This window comes from Mesocricetus auratus, unplaced genomic scaffold (assembly GCF_017639785.1).
Source record: "Mesocricetus auratus isolate SY011 unplaced genomic scaffold, BCM_Maur_2.0 Super-Scaffold_100006, whole genome shotgun sequence".
Classification (NCBI taxonomy): domain Eukaryota; kingdom Metazoa; phylum Chordata; class Mammalia; order Rodentia; family Cricetidae; genus Mesocricetus; species Mesocricetus auratus.
The window spans coordinates 44,378,045-44,396,243 of NW_024429190.1; the positions used below are offsets into that span (position 1 = coordinate 44,378,045).

An 18,199-nucleotide genomic window follows, 5' to 3' on the forward strand; every position below is an offset into this window, starting at 1 on the left:
GTTAACTGACATTTGGAAATTAGTATACCTTGAGACACTTTCATTACACTCTACTACAGAAAAAATAACCCCACTGATTTGCAATCTGTGAATTAAAACAAAAAAAAATCATAAACCTACTGTAGGCTGCTTGTGTAAATCCAATAGTTCACGCACATGACTCCGAAGCATGTTCTGACACTTCCACATTTCATTGAGAGCTCTGTACATAGTTATAAACATGAAAAGATATATTTAACAACACTGCAACTGTTCAATTTTATGACTTAAGTGTGCTACTTCTATATTGCTACATAAAATTTTAAAGCAACCATTAATTAGAATTTAAGGAGGTTTAATACTAAGCAGGCGCCGGGCGATGGTGGCACACGCCTTTAATCCCAACACTCGGGAGGCAGAGGCAGGTGGATCTCTGTGAGTTCGAGGCCAGGCTGGACCGACAGCCTCCAAAACAATAGAGAGAAACCCTGTCTTGTAAAACAAAAACAAACAAACAAACAAAAAAAAAAACTAGGCAGGCGCATTTTACCATTGAGAGGGAATGTCTGGGTTCAAAGGACCAATCTGACCCTCCCAGGAAGGAACCTATGACGATACAGAGGGCAGAGACAGAAGACTCCATGGAAGCTTGAGGGCTAGACTGGCATTTTCAAAGTGAACAAAAGACCCTACATCAAACAAGGTAGAAACCAGGGACTGACACCTGACACCTTGTTTCTGACATTTACATACATGCTGCTGCACATGCACACACACTCATACAAAGAATGAAAAATGAAGAATTGAAGTGTCACCAGGCATGGAGGAGCATGCCTGTAACCCTAGCACTTGGTAGTCAAAGCAGGAAGGTCAATTTTAGTCTGTGCAAGCCTGGGCTACAAGAGACCCTGTCAAGACAGACAGGAAAAGAAAGAGATTACCTACCTCACACAAATCCCCTGTGTAACCCCGTTGTCAAGAGCACATCTAAGATCACTGTGACTCAGCACTCTTGACTAGACATTTAGAAATAAAGGTAAATGGAGGACGATAGACAGTGGAGCACACACAAAGCTCTGGGTCCCATCCCCAGCACTATATAAACTGTGTGCTCAGCCAGGCAGTGGTGGCACACGCCTTTAATCCCAGCACTTGGGAGGTACAGGCAGGAGGATCTCTGTGAGATTGAGGCCAGCCTGGTCTACAAAACTGAGTTCCAGGAGAGCCTCCAAAACAATACAGAGAAACCCTGTCTCAAAAAAAAACAAAACAAGCCGGGCGTTGGTGGCGCACGCCTTTATTCCCAGCACTCGGGAGGCAGAGGCAGGCGGATCTCTGTGAGTTGGAGGCCAGCTTGGTCTACAAAGTGAGTTCCAGGACAGCCTCCAAAGCCACAGAGAAACCCTGTCTCGAAAAACCAAAACAAAAAACAAAACAAACAAACAAACAAAAAAAAAAAAACCCTGTGTGTTCAAAGTGTCTTCTATAATGCCAGCATTGCAATTAGAAACTAAAGGGTATCCTCAGCTACCCATCAAGTTAAAGCCTAGCCTGGGCTATAAAAGACCCTGCTAAAAGGTAGGGAAAAGAAATATAAATGGTATCAATGAATAGCAGGATGGAGCCTTAGCTTCCATCATTAAGCTTTCAAAGGACAATGAGTAACACATGCTGAAATGTTTCAAGGTCACAGGATTAGCTCTCTACTGAAAACGCATAATCTCAACCAGACAAGGAAACAGTGAAAGAACCCAAACTGAGGGCAAATTGTAAAAAAAACTAGACTTTTATGCAACTGTTATAAAAAACAAACAAAAAAAAAACCCTATATAATATATAACTGCAGATAGTAGAAAATGTATTATTCCTGAGGAATATATGAAAAACAGAGGAAATTTAGATGCAGTAGATTATTGTATAACGGTAAATTAAATTTTTTCACAGATTAATTTCATTTATGTGCATGGGTGCCCTCAAAGGTCAGGAGTTACAGGCAGTTGTGGACTGCTGAGACCTGAACTCAGGAGTTCTGGAAGAGAAACAACTGTTCTTAACCATTGAGCGATCTCTCCAACCCCAAATTTTAAAATTCTAGTCATTTAAATATTATGTAAGAGAATAAACAACTCTAAAACATGTCTGTGAATGTTATCTCCAGTTGTTAAAAAGGAAAAAAAAAAAAAAAGATGTCCAGACACAGTGTACAAATGGCAAGTGTGCTCTGCCATCCCTGCTACTTCTTCTGAGTGGGAAGCTGTAGTGCTCCAAGCATTGTGCGTGTGTAGTAATTTAGCCGAGGCCTTCTGCACGCCAGCATGCCAGGCAAGACCTCTATCAATGAGTTACATCCTGAGTCTACTTGTGGGCTTTTTGTTTTGCTTTAGATTTTTGAGAAAGAGTCTCTCTATAGGACTGTGGCTGTTCTGGAACTTTCTCTATAGACTAGGCTGGTCTTGAACTCACAGAGATCCACCTGCCTCTGCCTCCTGAGTGCTGGGACTAAAGGCATCCCTGGCACCCTAATCCACTTGTATTTGTGTCTTTTCAGTCAAGATCTCAAATATCTTGGTTAGCATTAAACTCACAACGTGGCCAAGGCTGGTAGTTCCAGTACCCATACACATCAATCTGGACACACTTGACACTTGATGAAATATTGAAACCATATTAATGACATCATTATGAAAAGTGTGAATGAACGAACACTCTCTTTCTCTCTCTCTCTCATTTAAAAACAAGCAAAAAAGACACCTAGACAATATATGAGACATTGAAAAGTAACTTACTTTACAGCATTTGGATCCAGACTAGCATATAAATAATATAAGCATTTCATTCTCTCTTCGGTTTCCAGGTTATGGGGAACAAGATACTGAGCAAAGATTTTCTCTACCAGTAGTCTATGGAAAACAAACACACACAAAAAAGTCAATTTAACCGTTTTGTATAGAGTTACTACTACACCAATGGTGAGAGCTATGTACACAAATAACAAAAAGCTTCAATACACTTCCGTTGGGAGAGACTCAGTACTTACTTTACATTTAGTTTGTACTGTGGTCATATTTCATAATCTGTCATAAACATTTGTTCTAAAATGCTTGAATGTCACTCCAAGGTGACTGGGTATCATACTGTAGCACGGGCTGGCCTTGAACTCATGGAGAGCCTCCTAGGTCAGCCCTTCCTAGTGCTGGGATTATGGGTATGAGCTCTGGTCCTGCTTATTCTCTTTCTGACCGTTTTTGGGGAGGGGACACTGATGTTTTGGCTTTTGTTTTGTTTTGTTTTAAATAGAACAAGTCTCATATATCACGTATCTCAGGTTGACTTCAAACTTGCTATGTATAGGCCAAGCTTGCTTTGAACTTCTGCCTGAGCCTCCAAAGTGCTGGGATTATAGGTGTGTACAACACCAGCCATTTTCTTAAATGCCATCCCATGTCCCGTCCCCCAGGGTTTCTCTGTGTAGAAACCTTGGCTGTCCTTGAACTCAGAGATCCACCTGCCTCTGCCTCCTGGGATTAAAGGCGTGCACCACCACCGCCCGGCTTTAAATGTTAAAGGCAGGTGTTTGGCTGTTCTAACTAATCTTTAGCAGGCTGAAACTACAGATTATAAATAACACTAATAGAAAGTTGTAATATCGGGGCTGGAGAGATGGCTCAGAGGTTAAGAGCACTGACTTTTTCCAGAGGTCCTGAGTTCAATTCCCAGCAACCACATGGTGGCTCACAACTAGCGATAATGAGATCGGGTGCCCTCTTCTGGCCTAGAGGCATACAAGCAGACAGAACACTGTATACATAATAAATAAAAAAATATTTAAAAAAGAAATAAAGAAAGTTGTAATATCAAAGATAGCTAATTCTCAAGAAACTAGCTTCCTCTGATTGTAGTTTAGGTCCTGTCCCATGCTGTCATGTAGTAAAAACAGGAGGATCTCCCATCGAATTACTTCCTGAAAATGTACACCCATGACTTTTCTTATCTCCAGTCTAAATTCCTATTATTCAGTATCACAGGAATAAAAAAAGAGTTCTTCATTCCAATGCAATACAAACAATCAGTGATACATAAGTCAATCATTCTAATTCAACAAAACACTGCAAAGTATTTTATAAAAACCAAGAATTACTATAATTTAAAAATAGAATAAGTAGCATTCCGAAATAGAGGGAAAATGTCTCCACTGGTTGTACCAGTATTAGCAAAAAGAAAACTAATGAGAGGGTCTGGGTGTGATACACTTAGTATCTAACCCCACATGACAACCCCGGGATAAGGAAGCTATTATTACTCTTCTTATTTTATACAGTTGAAGTAGTCTCTGTTCTGCCTCACTCCCAAGTCCACACTTATTTTACTATTATGCTACTTCAATCTTAGGAAGAGTTGTATTAAAGTACCATATGTACAAATATGCAGATAATTAGGTAAAAACTAAATGCAAGTATTTACAAATGAAAAGCAGTATTGTCAAACCATCAGACTCACTTGTCGTCGATGCTATTCTGGTAGTATATGTGCAGAAGTTTGTCCTTTATCCAGCTGACTTTCTCTGCAGCTTCCTTTCCTGCTTCCCCATGAAGACAGTATTTCTTATAAAGCTGCGCCAGACCCATCATAGCTTCTTTTCTCACTCGCCACTAGAAAAAGAGCATTTATGAGATGAGCAAGACCCAAAACTGTATGCAAGTCTACAAATCTACAATTGCTGCACTAGGCTATGCAGTAGTTACTGTGTGGATCCCAGCAGCACAGTGGGTCTGCTCACAAGCAGCTCTGCCCAACTACTTACTGACCATTTCACAACTTCTCCTGGTAAGATACCAGCTACTTCATACATTTTTTCAGGGCAGTACTACTACATAAACTACCAAATTTTTAGTTCCCCTCAAACCAAGCAAAGAACAGATTTCATTCAATTCTTTAATTATATATTGATGTGAATAAAAAGTAAAAAGAAAACTGTATTCTGTACACAAAAGGCCACACACAGTGTGTTAGTTCTTAATTATATACCCTTGAGCTTAACTGAATAAGAGCAAAGTTCACTATCAAGAATTCTAGAATAACAAAGTTTGTGAGAACGTTTGGGTTTATCTTTGGTGAACTTCCTCACTTTGTAGACTTACGCAAACAACGGGGCTAGTGAGATGGTACAACAAGTAGGGGCACTTGATGCCAAGCCTGGTCACCTGATTTCAGTCTTGGGACCTACATGGAATCCTAAGACTTCACAGTTAAGAGAATGCCTGCCTTGCATGCACAGAACCCTAAATTTGATTCTCATCATTGCACACATGGAATCCCGACATCAAAGGAGAGTAGAGACAAGAGAACCAGAAATTCTAGGTCATCTTTAGCTGTGAAAGCTAGCCCGGGCTATAGCAATTAACATATGTGAGTGTTTTGTCTGCATGTATGTATGCACACCAGAAAAGGGCATCAGATCCCACAGGACTACAGTTGCCACGTGGATGCTGGGAATCCTCATTCTCTGGGAGATCAACCAATGTTTTTAACCACTGACCCATCTCTCCAGCCCCAAGGCCCTGTCTGTAAAAGAAAGGGAAAAAAGGAAAAAAGGATAGGCATGGTAGTGAACACCTTGAATTCCAACTCTTAGTAGGCAGAGGCAGCTGATGTCTGTAGGTCTAAAGCCAGTCTAGTTTACATAGACTTCCAGGCCAGCCAGGGCTACAAAAAAAAAAAAAACAATGTCTTAAAACAGCAACAAAAAGTTTATTTAAAAAGGAGGAAGAGAAAACATTCTAGCTGATTTTAAGTCAGTATTTTCTCTTAAATTTCTGAATAATTTTTTTCCCTACTGAATGTGTGGAACCAAACTCAGAAACTTGAGCTGTGAAATCTAAGATTAGTTTATGTTCCCCCATATTCCAAAAGAGAAAAGTGTTAAAATGGATGCGAAACTAACTTAATACACCAAAATCCTGAATAAACTATATAGTAAATGATATGATAAGATCATATAGCCAAGAAGAGCAATTTATTTACCTCTTTCTGAAAATGAGATAAACATTAATAAGAGCAGTATTTTTCTTGGAGGAAGAAACACTAACCATCCATGGTCTTGATAGGTAATGGCAAGATAAGGGGGAAGAGGAGATTCAGTAATATGAACGTACTACATGAGAATTTAAATTAAGATAAAAATAAACAAAAGCCAACCCTTAGAAGTTTTAATTGTTGACAACGTTAAACAAGGTAGTGTCCTTTTCTTCAACATCTGCCACATGATTACTTTCAAAATAAGAAGATAAAGATCACCTCTGGTAGTATGTCAAAATATACTGGTATACCCTAAAAATCAGACCTAAATTATTCGTTTCTAGGAAATATTTTTTCCAACAATGTCAAATGAACCAGTACACTATAAAGGAATTGCTGCTAAAAACAAGGATGGCTTTTTTCGTCTGTTCTTATTTTTTTTATTTTGATGTTTCTGGCTATCATAGAACTCACTCTGTAAACCAGACTAGCCTTGAACTCACAGAGATCTCACTGCCTCTGCCTCTGCATTAAAGGCATGCACAACCATGCCCTGCTAAGTCAGGCTGTTTCTTAAAGCTAACTCAATTTTTCTTTAATAACTACTATAACTGTTTAAAACATTACCTTTCCTTATCAGCCCATGTTCCTAACTGCATCCAGTGACAGAAACAGCAAAAAAAAAAAGTAACTAACCACAGAACCACTTCTGCTCTTTGCCTGCATTACACAAACTACTTTCTTAGGAATTTTGATATTCTTTGAACTGAACGAATGACAAATCAAGCTAAGTTATACAAAATATAAATAAGAAATGACTTGCCTTTTGCAAACTAAAGTGTGCAGAAAGTCAAATTATTTCATTTACCTATTTTTTCTCTATATAGAAATGCTATAAGAAAAATCTATTCCCTTGGGACTGGAGAGATGGCTCAACAGTTAAAAGCACTGACTGCTCTTCCAGAAGACCTAGGTACAATTTCCAGAATCTACATGGTGGCCCACAAATGTCTGTAACTCCAGTACCAGGGGGCTCAATACCCTCACATAGACATACATGCACAAAACACCATTGCACATAAAATAAAAAATAAACTATTAAAACGAAAAATCCGCCAGGTGGTGGTGGTGCACACCTTTAATCCCAGCACTCGGGAGGCAGAGGCAGGAGGATCTCTGTGAGTTTGAGGCCGGGCTGGACCGATAGCCTCCAAAACAATACAGAGAAACCCTGTCTCATAAAAAAACTCCATAATATGAAAAAAGATTCAGAATCCAACATACTCATTCATAAAGATGACCAAAGGCTATGCATATGGAGGCAGGCAGATCTCTGCAAATCTGCAGCCAGCATACTCTACATAGGGAGCTCCAAAAGGGTGTCTGCATGAAACATAAAAGCTAGCAATCCGCCAGGCAGTGGTGGCGCATGCCTTTAGTCCCAGGACTCGGGAGGCAGAGGCAGGCGGATCAATTTCTGTGAGTTTGAGGCCAGCCTGATCTACAAAACTACACAGGAAAACGATGGATGGATGGATGGATGGATGGATGGATGGATGGATGGATGGATGGATGGATGGATGGATAGAGCAAGCACTTAATGTTAGCTGAAATTGGTATTATAATACCAGACACATACAGCAAACAATCTGAACACAGTAAATCAGTGAAGATCAACATTCCCAGGTCTTACCCGTTTATCCAGTGTCCTCTCCCTGACAAAGCCAAGTAACTGGTCATTTACTAAGGTAAGGTCTCTTTTGGCAGCTGTTATTATAGTAACAATAACATCATGACGAATGGCTTCTTCTGGATCATGTGATCTAACTTTCAAATATTCTATAATTAAAAAGGAGCAGTTAAATTATTGTTAGTTATATAAATTGTCATGATTCAGAATGATAAAAAGATAAAAGCTTTAAGCATTGTGTATTAATGATTACAATATATAAGATGAATTAATACTACCTGTAAGACACCACTGAGGAGCCTTAACTATTCATAAAACTATGCTTATTACTTCAGAGCACATCTTAAATAATTTTTTTGGTGAAAGATCAAATGACAGCATAGCACCAATTTTATAGTTTGAAACTTCATTTATAAATTAAAAGACTTAAAAAGCAGTATAAATGGTGATAAGACAAATGATACATACACAGTTATATAATATAAAACAGAATGAACTTTAAATTTCTAAATAAATTATAATACAAATGATATCAAAACATGTTATTTCTTCTGCTTTCAATAAATAGAAGTATATTGATAACTTTTTACTTGCTACTGACAAATAGGTATGTTTAACTACTTTAAACTAAATAATGAAAAGTTACAATTAAACTAGAAAATGGTCCCCTTTTCTGCACACATTAAGTATACTACTATATTTAATAATGTAGGTGGGTTTTGTATCTAATGCCAATGTCATATGGTTTAATTATCTCAACTTATGACTTCTAAAATATTTCCAAATGGCCAATACATGAATGTTTTTATTTTATAAAATATTATCTTATAAACCATAATTAATTTCCTAGTCTACAAAGCAAACATGAAGATATCCTAGAATCAAATTCTTTTTGGAAACTAGAGTTAAGTACAGGCCACATCTGAAACGTTTCGTGATTAAAGTGTAATAAACCAGGGAGCTTACCCGTGAGATCCTTTGCTAAATCTGGGTGGTTCATCAAACAGTGACTGGCAAATTTCACACTTTCTAATCTCACAGGAACATGAATGTCATTAAAGCTAAATAGAAAAAGATTGCTAAGTTTCAATAAGGCAAATTAATTATTAGTAAACATAGTATAAACAACAATAGTTACTGAGTAGAAACTGTTAATTATACTGATAACTAATGTGCTCTATGGAAAACAGGTCATAATGGCCCACATAATGGCAGGTAGATCTGTAAGTTCAAAGACAGTGCCTAGTCTCCAGAGGGAGCCTAAGACAACCAGAGCTACATAATGGAGACAGAGAAAGAGACAAGAGACAGAGAGAAAGATACATAATTCTACAGAAACATCTTTGCAAACGGTATGTGCTTACCACATTGAGACAAAAACTACTATAAATATATTCTTCAACTCAGACAACAAATTTTGCAGACTTAATATTACTAAAGCTTGAAATGTTGCTACAAAATAAAAACTACTCAGAACATACCAACACACTACACTACACATCACTCATGCATAAATACTTTGTTCCACAATTTATTCTAAAAGGCAAATTACTACACAGATGTCAACAAATACCAATTAATGTTTGTTATATGTAGTCTTAATCATGTGGGCTCTGAGAGCACACAAAATTCAGAAGTCATGCTTTCTTACCGCCCAAGAAAACACTGCCAAAGAGGCCGATTTTGTGTTGCTAAGTCTGAATCTTTAGAGCCAAACAATTTTGCTAGAAGGCGAACCACAGCTAATCGTTCTTCACCATCGTTGCTCTACAAAGAGAAGAAACAATGAAGACAGTCTGCAATTTACTTCCCAAGTAGAAACAATTTTATATCTAAACTATTATGCTAAACAATCTGATTCCATGTTAGATTGCATGGTTCTCTCTAATGACCTTCTATCTTCCCTATTGTTAATTTATGCCTAATTTACAACTTATCTGCAAGTTACACATTGATTACAGAGACTTTGTACAAATACAAGCATTTTGCTGAACCTTCACATTGTCTAAGACTTCAGAAAAATTCCACAAAGGACAAAGTGACAAATAATTCCTGCCCTAGTAAACTTCCTTCATAAAGACTCCAGGCTATGAACACAGAACACTTAAGGCTTTGGTTTAGTTTTAACAAGGGTTCTTCACTGACTAGAAAACATGACAAAGAACAACACTAGTAAGGAAACTGAGAATTCAAAACTCAAGTTAATGACTCTCAGAAAGCTTTTGGGCAGTGGGAATAAAATACGTACATTTGTATAAAACAAATGTAAAATGACAATTATGTAAAGGCTTTAATACAGTAGTAACAAAATGGATTTAAAAAAAAACTTTTTCTCAAGCAAAATAAAACAATGCTGAGAGATACCAGTGTTTAGTACATCCAAAATTTACTGGTTAATCCAATTAATCTTCTAAGGAACTATTAATGCCCTAAATGTCTGTCAAACAAGAGTACAATGAAATTTTGTATTACTTGTGAGTGACTACATTTGCAGATCCATAGTTATTTCAATTAATGTGAGATTTTACATATATAAACTGCTAAAACCAAACTGCTAAGTTGACCTAAAGCCCTCATTGTAAGATTTCATATGCTCCTCAAGTGAATTCAATGACCTTCAGGAGTAGAATGGCTTGTTATTGCTGATATACAGGTGTATTGATCTAAGTCACAGTGAAATATTATCTTATGAAGATATATGTAGAACTGACAATACCCATTTTAATGAATGTATGGAACAATGATTAAAATTTCTACATTATCAATTATTTTTATAATACACATTTATTTAGTGTATGACTATATGTGTATCCTAATATATAGATGTGGCATAAAAATGATTAAACCCATTATTTGCACCATAAATGAAATTAATTTAGTATCTAAACATAAATATTAAAGTCAAAATACTGAATATTATAAATTTCAAAAACAACACTAATTTTCTACCTCTGTGTCACTTTGTTGATCAGATAACAACTAGACATGTTATGAGGACATGAAGATAAGATATTTTACTCCTTTAGAAATAGTGAAAAATCTTCAAAATACACCTCCCACACCCTGTAAAGCCTAAAGGGTACCTTCAGTTTGAATTCAAGCTGTGGCATGACAGATAACAATAAATGAGGATCTATAGCGAAAAGTTCCTGAATCAGATCAAATACATGTTCGGACAGATCACTGACTGACGATCTTCCCAGCACCAGGACTTGATTGAAAAACTAGAGGAGACATTACAATAAAAGATGTGTTATTTTACTAAAAAAAAAAAAAAAAAAAAGACGTGCAAAGAAAACAATGATTGAGCATTATACATACAACTGAAAGGAATGACACAGATAATCTACTAAATTACTAATATTTAAGAGGGTAGTCATCTAAACAAGAAACAAACTTCCAAATATTATCAGATCGTGAATTAAAACACTGATTAAAATTAAAACACTGATTATTTGGCTGTGTTTTAAATAAAGACATTTCTGAAAACCTTAATTTTCATTAAAATAAAACAATTCAGATACCATGCATAACTCATTAGAGGGACACTTACAAAGCAATCACTCAGCATTGTAAAATAATTTAAAGTCTCAATCTGGTTTCTAGTTAAAATCTATTCTATTTTTCCTATGAGTATAGTGATATATAGTGAAAGTCAAACACATTTTGACTGATAAAAACAAAGGTTAGTTGATAATTTAAAAATGGGTCAGCAATTAAGAGAATGGACTGCTCTTGCATAGGACCCAATTTACTTCCCAAAATCTATTAAGTGTGGCTCATAACTGCCTGTAACTCTAGTTTCCAAGTGATGTGATGCTATTTTCTGGTCTCCAAAAAAAGCTAAGTGCAAATACCCCCTCTCCACAGAAGCACTTGGATATATAAAAGAATACTGGACAAAAGAGTATTTAATATCCAGAGTACAAAAACAAAACACAAACAAAACACAAGCCACCTATAGAAACACTCCCCTCCTATATACATATAGGAGAATGTTTGTTACCTTTTATAGATTTCATTTGTGTGTGGGTATTCTGAGTATACAGCCATAGAGGCCAAAAGAGGGCACTGAATTCACTGGATTTGGAGCTGTGAGCTACTAGACATGGGTGTCTCAAAAACTGCCCCCCATAAAAGAAAAGCAAGATAAATTATGAGTCAAGAAAAATTTTCATGTCTATCATGGGATCTTTGAAAACAGTCTTAAAAGATACACAAATGGGGCTGGGGAGATACTTCAGCAGTCAAGAGCACTGCTGCTCGTCCAGATTTCAGGCTCATTCCCAGCAAACACATGGCAGCTCTCAACCATCTGTAACTCAAGTTCCAGGAGATCTGATGCCCTCTTCTGACCCCTATGAATACCAGGTACACACTTGGCACATAGACATACACATAGTCAAAACACCTATACATATAAAATATAAGTATACACACAAATAAGCATGGGGTTATACTTAAGGAAATGAAACTTGAACCTACTGTTGCAATTTTTAAAAAGCAGCACAAGAGAAACAGATACCATGCGACAGAGTTCAAGTGGAATTTTTTTTTAATTAGGCAAAGTAATCATAAAAAAGGGAAAGGGGAGGGGGGAAACCAGTCTCCAAGGACAGGAGCAGGGAAAGAGGGGAGAGGAGGGAAGGATAGAGGAAGGGAGGGGGAGGGGAGGGAGGGACATAGTGAATGTGCACAGGTGTTGCTCTTACGTTCTCCTTCACCCCTCCTCTTGCTTCCCTCACCTCCCTCATTTGTATTATAAATAAAAAGCTAAAATATGGAACCAAATGTCAAAGACAATAGATGTGCATGAGTAAATTTGTAAAAGAATTAGTTTTAAGGTAATAAATTTTAATTTTAAAATTTTATCAAATTCTATCTTTTGACAAAGAGAACAGATTTATATGCAATTAATTAAAATTTTCCATTACAGTAATTAATATATGTACATGCGTGTGTGTGTGCGTGTGTACATGTGTGTGTGATGGGCTCATGTCAAAGTCTGTCGTCCTCCCCCATGATAGGGTTTCTCTGTATAGTACTGGCTCTGTAGACTAGGCTGGCCTTGAACTCACAGAAACCCACCTGCCTCTTCCTCCCAAATACAGGTATTAAAGGCATGTGCCACTACTAGCTATCAATGAATGTTCTAAAAAACACTATTTATAAGGCTGGAGAGCTAGCTCAGCATGTAGTCACCTGCTCCCAAACCTGATGAGCTTAGTTTGATTCCCCAAGACATGATGGAAGAACAACAGAGCAGATCCTACAAGTTATCCTCTGAACCCCAGCTCCCCACAACAAACATCTACTAAAGAAGAAACACAGTTTTAGATAAATGACCCAGAAGACACAAAGAGGAAAGTATATACACAAAGACAGAAATCCAAAGGGTAGTTAGAGGCAGACAGATCTCTGAGGCCAGTCTGATCTACCTAGAAAGTTCTAGGCCAGCCATGGCTACATAATGAGACCCTTTTTCTAAGGATAGGGATAAGATGCAGAGAGAGACAAAGTGAAATTTGGGAAGTATATGACAAGCGAGAATACAAATGGAGAAGAAGGGTTAGAAATATAGTCAGATTTTAAAGTAACATCTATCACTCATGCCAGTTTAAAGACATTTGACAATTATGCTACATTTCTCCAATTGTGGTCATATTTGCATGTAAGTTTTCATATTTTATCTGAGTAAAACTGTTTATATGAGAAACATATATGTATATGAATGATTCTAATAAATTCACATAATACCCCAAGAATCACAGAGTTCTGAAATAAATACATACAGAAATACATACATTGGCAATGCATGCTTCAATAGTCTGGACTGTCCTTTTCAACAGGACTTTTGCAAGGTCGAAGGACTGTTTATTTAAGTTCTGAAAAACAAATCATTCAAAGCTACAAATGAGTAGGTGAACTGATGAGACAGCATCATTTGAACAGTTGAGTATTCAAACCTACCAAAATATGGAAAAAAGTTAAGTGAATTCCATTCAAGGTTTTACACAGAAGGTGCCAGTCAAATGAACTCAACAAATCAAAACTAAAATACATTAGGCAGCCAAAAGTCCAACCTATGTAAAGCTTTATTAACTAAAAAAGATGTTAAGGCTTTTGAGTTTGTGTGTTAACCAACACGAACATATTATCCTAAACACAAGCTCCCTCCCCAAATCAAAATGCTAAATATTTCACTGTTTAATCAATGTGTTCTTGACAAGTTCTGGGGAAGTGATTAAGTGGTATAGTAGACTAATCATCTGACATTTATGAGGTCCTAGATTCAAATCCTAAACCACAAAAAAGAAAGGGTGCGGAAAGCCCTTGATCAACCATATTTTTATTTGCACGACCCATTCCTTTTGAGACAGCATCTCACTATGCTGCACTGGTTGGCCTGGAAGTTACTGTATAGATGAAGCTGGCCTCAGATCTGTCTGCCTCTGTTTCCCAAGCAGGTGTATTAAAGGTGTGAGCCATCACACCTAGATCTCCTGTTCCTGAAATGAATACTATTCTTTAGTCCCAATGTACTATAACAAATTAAAGGATCAAAGAAAGATGGTGGATATGGCATATACAATTTTAAAAATTATTGAAAATAATATTGTTTTAAGGAACACCTGTTAATACCTTTCAACTATAAAATAGACTCAATCTTATTCATTTTGTACCTCTCAAAAAGAAGCTAGAAACATATTTCTGAGGCCCATGGTTGAGAGCATTGGCCTCTGTTACAGGGATAGGAGTTTGATTCCCAGCACCCACATAGCGCCTCACACCTATCTGTAATTCCAGGCCTTCTTCAGGCCTCTATGGGCACTGCACACATATAGTGCACAGATATACATGCAGGTAAAACAGTCATACATACTTTAATAAAGCTAATGTATCTTCTAAAGATAATAGATTTAAGACTAATATGACTCATTCTAGGGTCAGAATAGGAATTACATAAAGCTTTACTAAACATATAATTGCAAATGGGCAAAAACCAGTAACTGGTTTCTTTAAGTAAACCGATCTCTAGTACTCGATACTATACAAACCTTGTGTGCGGGGATGAGGTTGATAAGAATAGAGTCCAGTAATTCTTGAGTAACTCCATCACCTTCCATGATGATAGAACTCATCAAGTCTAACATGTGCATTTGTACCTTCTTATTGTGGCTATTGCTAAAAAGAAGGGAAAATAATTAAGGCATACAGAAAGACAAAGTTCCCTGGGGTCTGTTATCTATCATATACTTGTTTGTTTGCTAGTGACATGGTCTTGCAATGTAACCCAGGTTGACCTCAAGCTCAGGTCGCACCTCCTCGCCCTCCTAAATGCCATCATGCCCGTTAAAATTTCCAGCTTAAAGCAATAATCTAAGCACCTAGAGGCAAAGGCCTATAATCCTAGTTACTCAGGAGACTAAGAAAGGTGACTTAGCTTAAAGCTGTCTGAACAAATACCCAAGATTCTCTCTAAGAGAGAATAAGGGTGGGAAATATAGCTCAGGGGTACAGCACTTTAAGCATACATGAAGCCCTAGTTTCAATCACAGAACAACATAATCTCAGATATTAAAGAATTTCTATTCGAGGGAACCATGCTGACAATGGTAAAAGAATTTCAACTATCATATCCCCCTCCCCCATCCTGCCCCCTGCTGTGATGACTGAAACATATTATGTAGTACTCTAAACAAACATCACCCTAATTTCTCATGTAGTATTCTACCCATATACACTCACATGCTCATAATAAAGAAATCCCTTTAAAATGTATAGTCTACAGAATGATGTAACTATACCCTATAGTATAAATACAGAAGTTTAAAACAATTGACTGAATTATCTAAAGTGTTTTAAATTTTTTCTTGAAACAACAACAAAATAATTGACCCCTCTAGCATTTAATGATGAATGAAAACACATAAGCTTTTAAAGGTGTGGGGGGGTGATGACAACTGTCAGTGTCATAGTTTTCTACAATGCTTAGAAAGACAGTCATTTCACGTGTACCCTCCAAAATACCTCACACACTTTACAGAATGCCAACTATGAAGGACAACTGAGGCATAGTTCTCAATGTGTCTGTCTAGTGTGCTAGGCAAGGGAATGAAGTGGACAATGTATTCAGCTTGATGCAAAAAATAAACACATGTGTGCGCGCTCACTCACACACTCGCGCGCACACACACACACCCTGAGAGCTTGGTTCTCAGATCCATATATCCTCAAGAGAAGTAAAGAAAGAGTACAAGGAAGACAAATGAAAGTCTAAATTCCTGGCCAAGCTTGGGGATACACATCTTAATTCCAGCACTTGGGGAGGCAGAAGCAGGTTGATCTCTGAGAATTCAAGGCTAGCCTGGCCTATATAATGGATTCTAGGCCAGCCAGGGATACACAGTGAGATCCTGTCTCAAAAAAAGAAATTTTTTAAAAGATTTCACCAATCCAAGTTAATAAACCTAAGACTTTACTTGCTGCTGGATATAGTAATTAAGACTATGATTTGCCCTGTGTCTGAATCGACTAAAAACTGAGCAAAACAATAGTGTTCTAGTACTGGGTATCATGCACACTGATAAGGGGAGAAAACAACACCTTATGGCTTTCACAGTTCTGGGTAAGCTAGCAGGGTTATCCCAGGAAGGCCGCCCTAGTAGACCCTAGGGGTTCTTCCCGATGAGCACATAGAATAAATAGCCTGTAGAGCTGAGTATCAGAGAGCAAAGAATTACTCAGAAATCAAACTCCAAAGTGTTTAATGGTCATCACATGCAGGTGAGAAAGTCATTGCATCTGAGAATGAATTATCTTTGGTCTTCCTATGAGAGTTTGGAAGGATAATCAAAAGATAAGCCCAGAGCCCCAAGTACAAAACCCAAACCAAACCGAAGCCAGAAGCAAAGTTCTACATATATCACAACCAATTTCCTGAAATGAATTAACAAAAAGGCGTCAAAGTAGCTCGAGTATTTTTTGTGGAGAAGGTTATAGGAGGGGGGAAAAAAACCACAATAATTTTACAAGTTATTGGAGATAGTAATCATAAATTTCCAAAGGAAAGCCTATGAAATGTTGATACAATAAAAATAGTTGCTATAAATTGTTCTTTTTTAATTATTTTTTTGGTGTGTGTCTATGTACATATTCATAGTGTACAAACAGCCCATTTGAGCATGTGCTAAAGACAGGACAAACTCAGGAGTCAATCTCATGAGCCACCAACTTTTGGGGGAAAGTACAAGAGAATCTCACAGTGACTCACCAAGTAGGCTGGCCGGCCAGAGAGTCCAGAGTTCTGCCATCTCTACTTATCCAGCACTGAGATTACAAGCCTAGCTTTTCTTCATGAGTCCTGTCAGTCCTCATGCTCATGTCATGCAACAAGCACTTTACCAACAGAGTAATCTCCCCACACACTGTTCCTGTGTATCACATTACAAAGGTTTTCCATCCATGGAATCTCTCTGACCAATCCTTTAATCTGGGTTTGCCTATATATCTTGCTTAGTCAAAAAGACAAAAGCTACTATAGGATTGCCAAGTTCTAGTATTGTAGAACTTGCCTTTCTTGACAATTTGAAGCCTATTCAGCATATGAAGATGCAGGGGCCAGCCTGCTGGGTGATAAAAGACGTGTGATTTTATTGTTCTATTACTTCAACCAATTGCCAGGTGTCCTGTTAAATAACTACAGACACAGCAGAAAATTCAGACCAGACAAACTGCCAAGCAGAATCATGGTCAGGAAAAGGTGTCTCATACCATTGGGTTCCTAGTATGTTTTGTTATACACAAATAGTTAATTAACACAAGTTTCTGTCACTTATTCCAATGACTTGTTGGCAGTAAAATACCACAGGAAGCTCTTCTAATCTAAACGTTGCTGCTTCCAACTTTAAACCAAATCTGTTTACTTTAGGTTAATATCAAATCTTCATTATACCAAAGGAGAAAGAAAAAATTTCTGGAAATGCACTCTCTAATATGCAACCTTATAGAGCCATATCCTAGAAGATTAATTCTTTTGGATACAATTAACTAATAAAATACATTTCAACTGCTTCTTCCTATATATCTTAGTGTGAGAGAGAATTTAAAATCCACACAAGTCATATACACATATAATACACCTCACAGATTTGGGGTATTAACAAATAATAAAACTACTAGACTGAAATCAGTTTAGACTCTCCTGATTTTTTTTATTAGCTTTTCCATTCTATGAAAAGCTGATTTAAGCAATGCATATGATAGTTCAGTGGTAGAGCATTTGCCTAGTATCTAGCAAATGGCCTTAGATTCCATGCCAGCACTTTCACAAAATACACATGCACACATATATACCTCCATCCAAAAAGTAGACATCATCATAGTTAGTAAGTGAATGGACTAATCTATTCTATTCCACAAAAATGATGCACAGAATACTCATTGAAGTACTTCACTGTTTCATGTCTCATGCCATTTACAACTTACTGGGTCAGTTTTTTCAAAACAAGGTGT

General features: G+C 37.2%; 1 protein-coding gene across 2 annotated transcripts in view; it reads right to left on the reverse strand.

Annotated features, from left to right (window-relative positions):
- Positions 1-18,199, reverse strand: part of Pds5a (PDS5 cohesin associated factor A) — a 94,201-nt gene that overhangs the window by 49,449 nt on the left and 26,553 nt on the right. For both annotated transcript variants that reach the window (XM_040747119.1, XM_040747122.1), the window contains exons 6-14: positions 14,743-14,869; positions 13,489-13,569; positions 10,768-10,908; positions 9,336-9,451; positions 8,651-8,745; positions 7,688-7,833; positions 4,477-4,628; positions 2,766-2,879; positions 121-202 (exon numbers count right to left, since the gene is read on the reverse strand). In XM_040747119.1, coding sequence (XP_040603053.1) covers positions 121-202; positions 2,766-2,879; positions 4,477-4,628; positions 7,688-7,833; positions 8,651-8,745; positions 9,336-9,451; positions 10,768-10,908; positions 13,489-13,569; positions 14,743-14,869 — 1,054 coding nt within the window. The remainder of the gene's footprint in view (positions 1-120; positions 203-2,765; positions 2,880-4,476; positions 4,629-7,687; positions 7,834-8,650; positions 8,746-9,335; positions 9,452-10,767; positions 10,909-13,488; positions 13,570-14,742; positions 14,870-18,199) is intronic.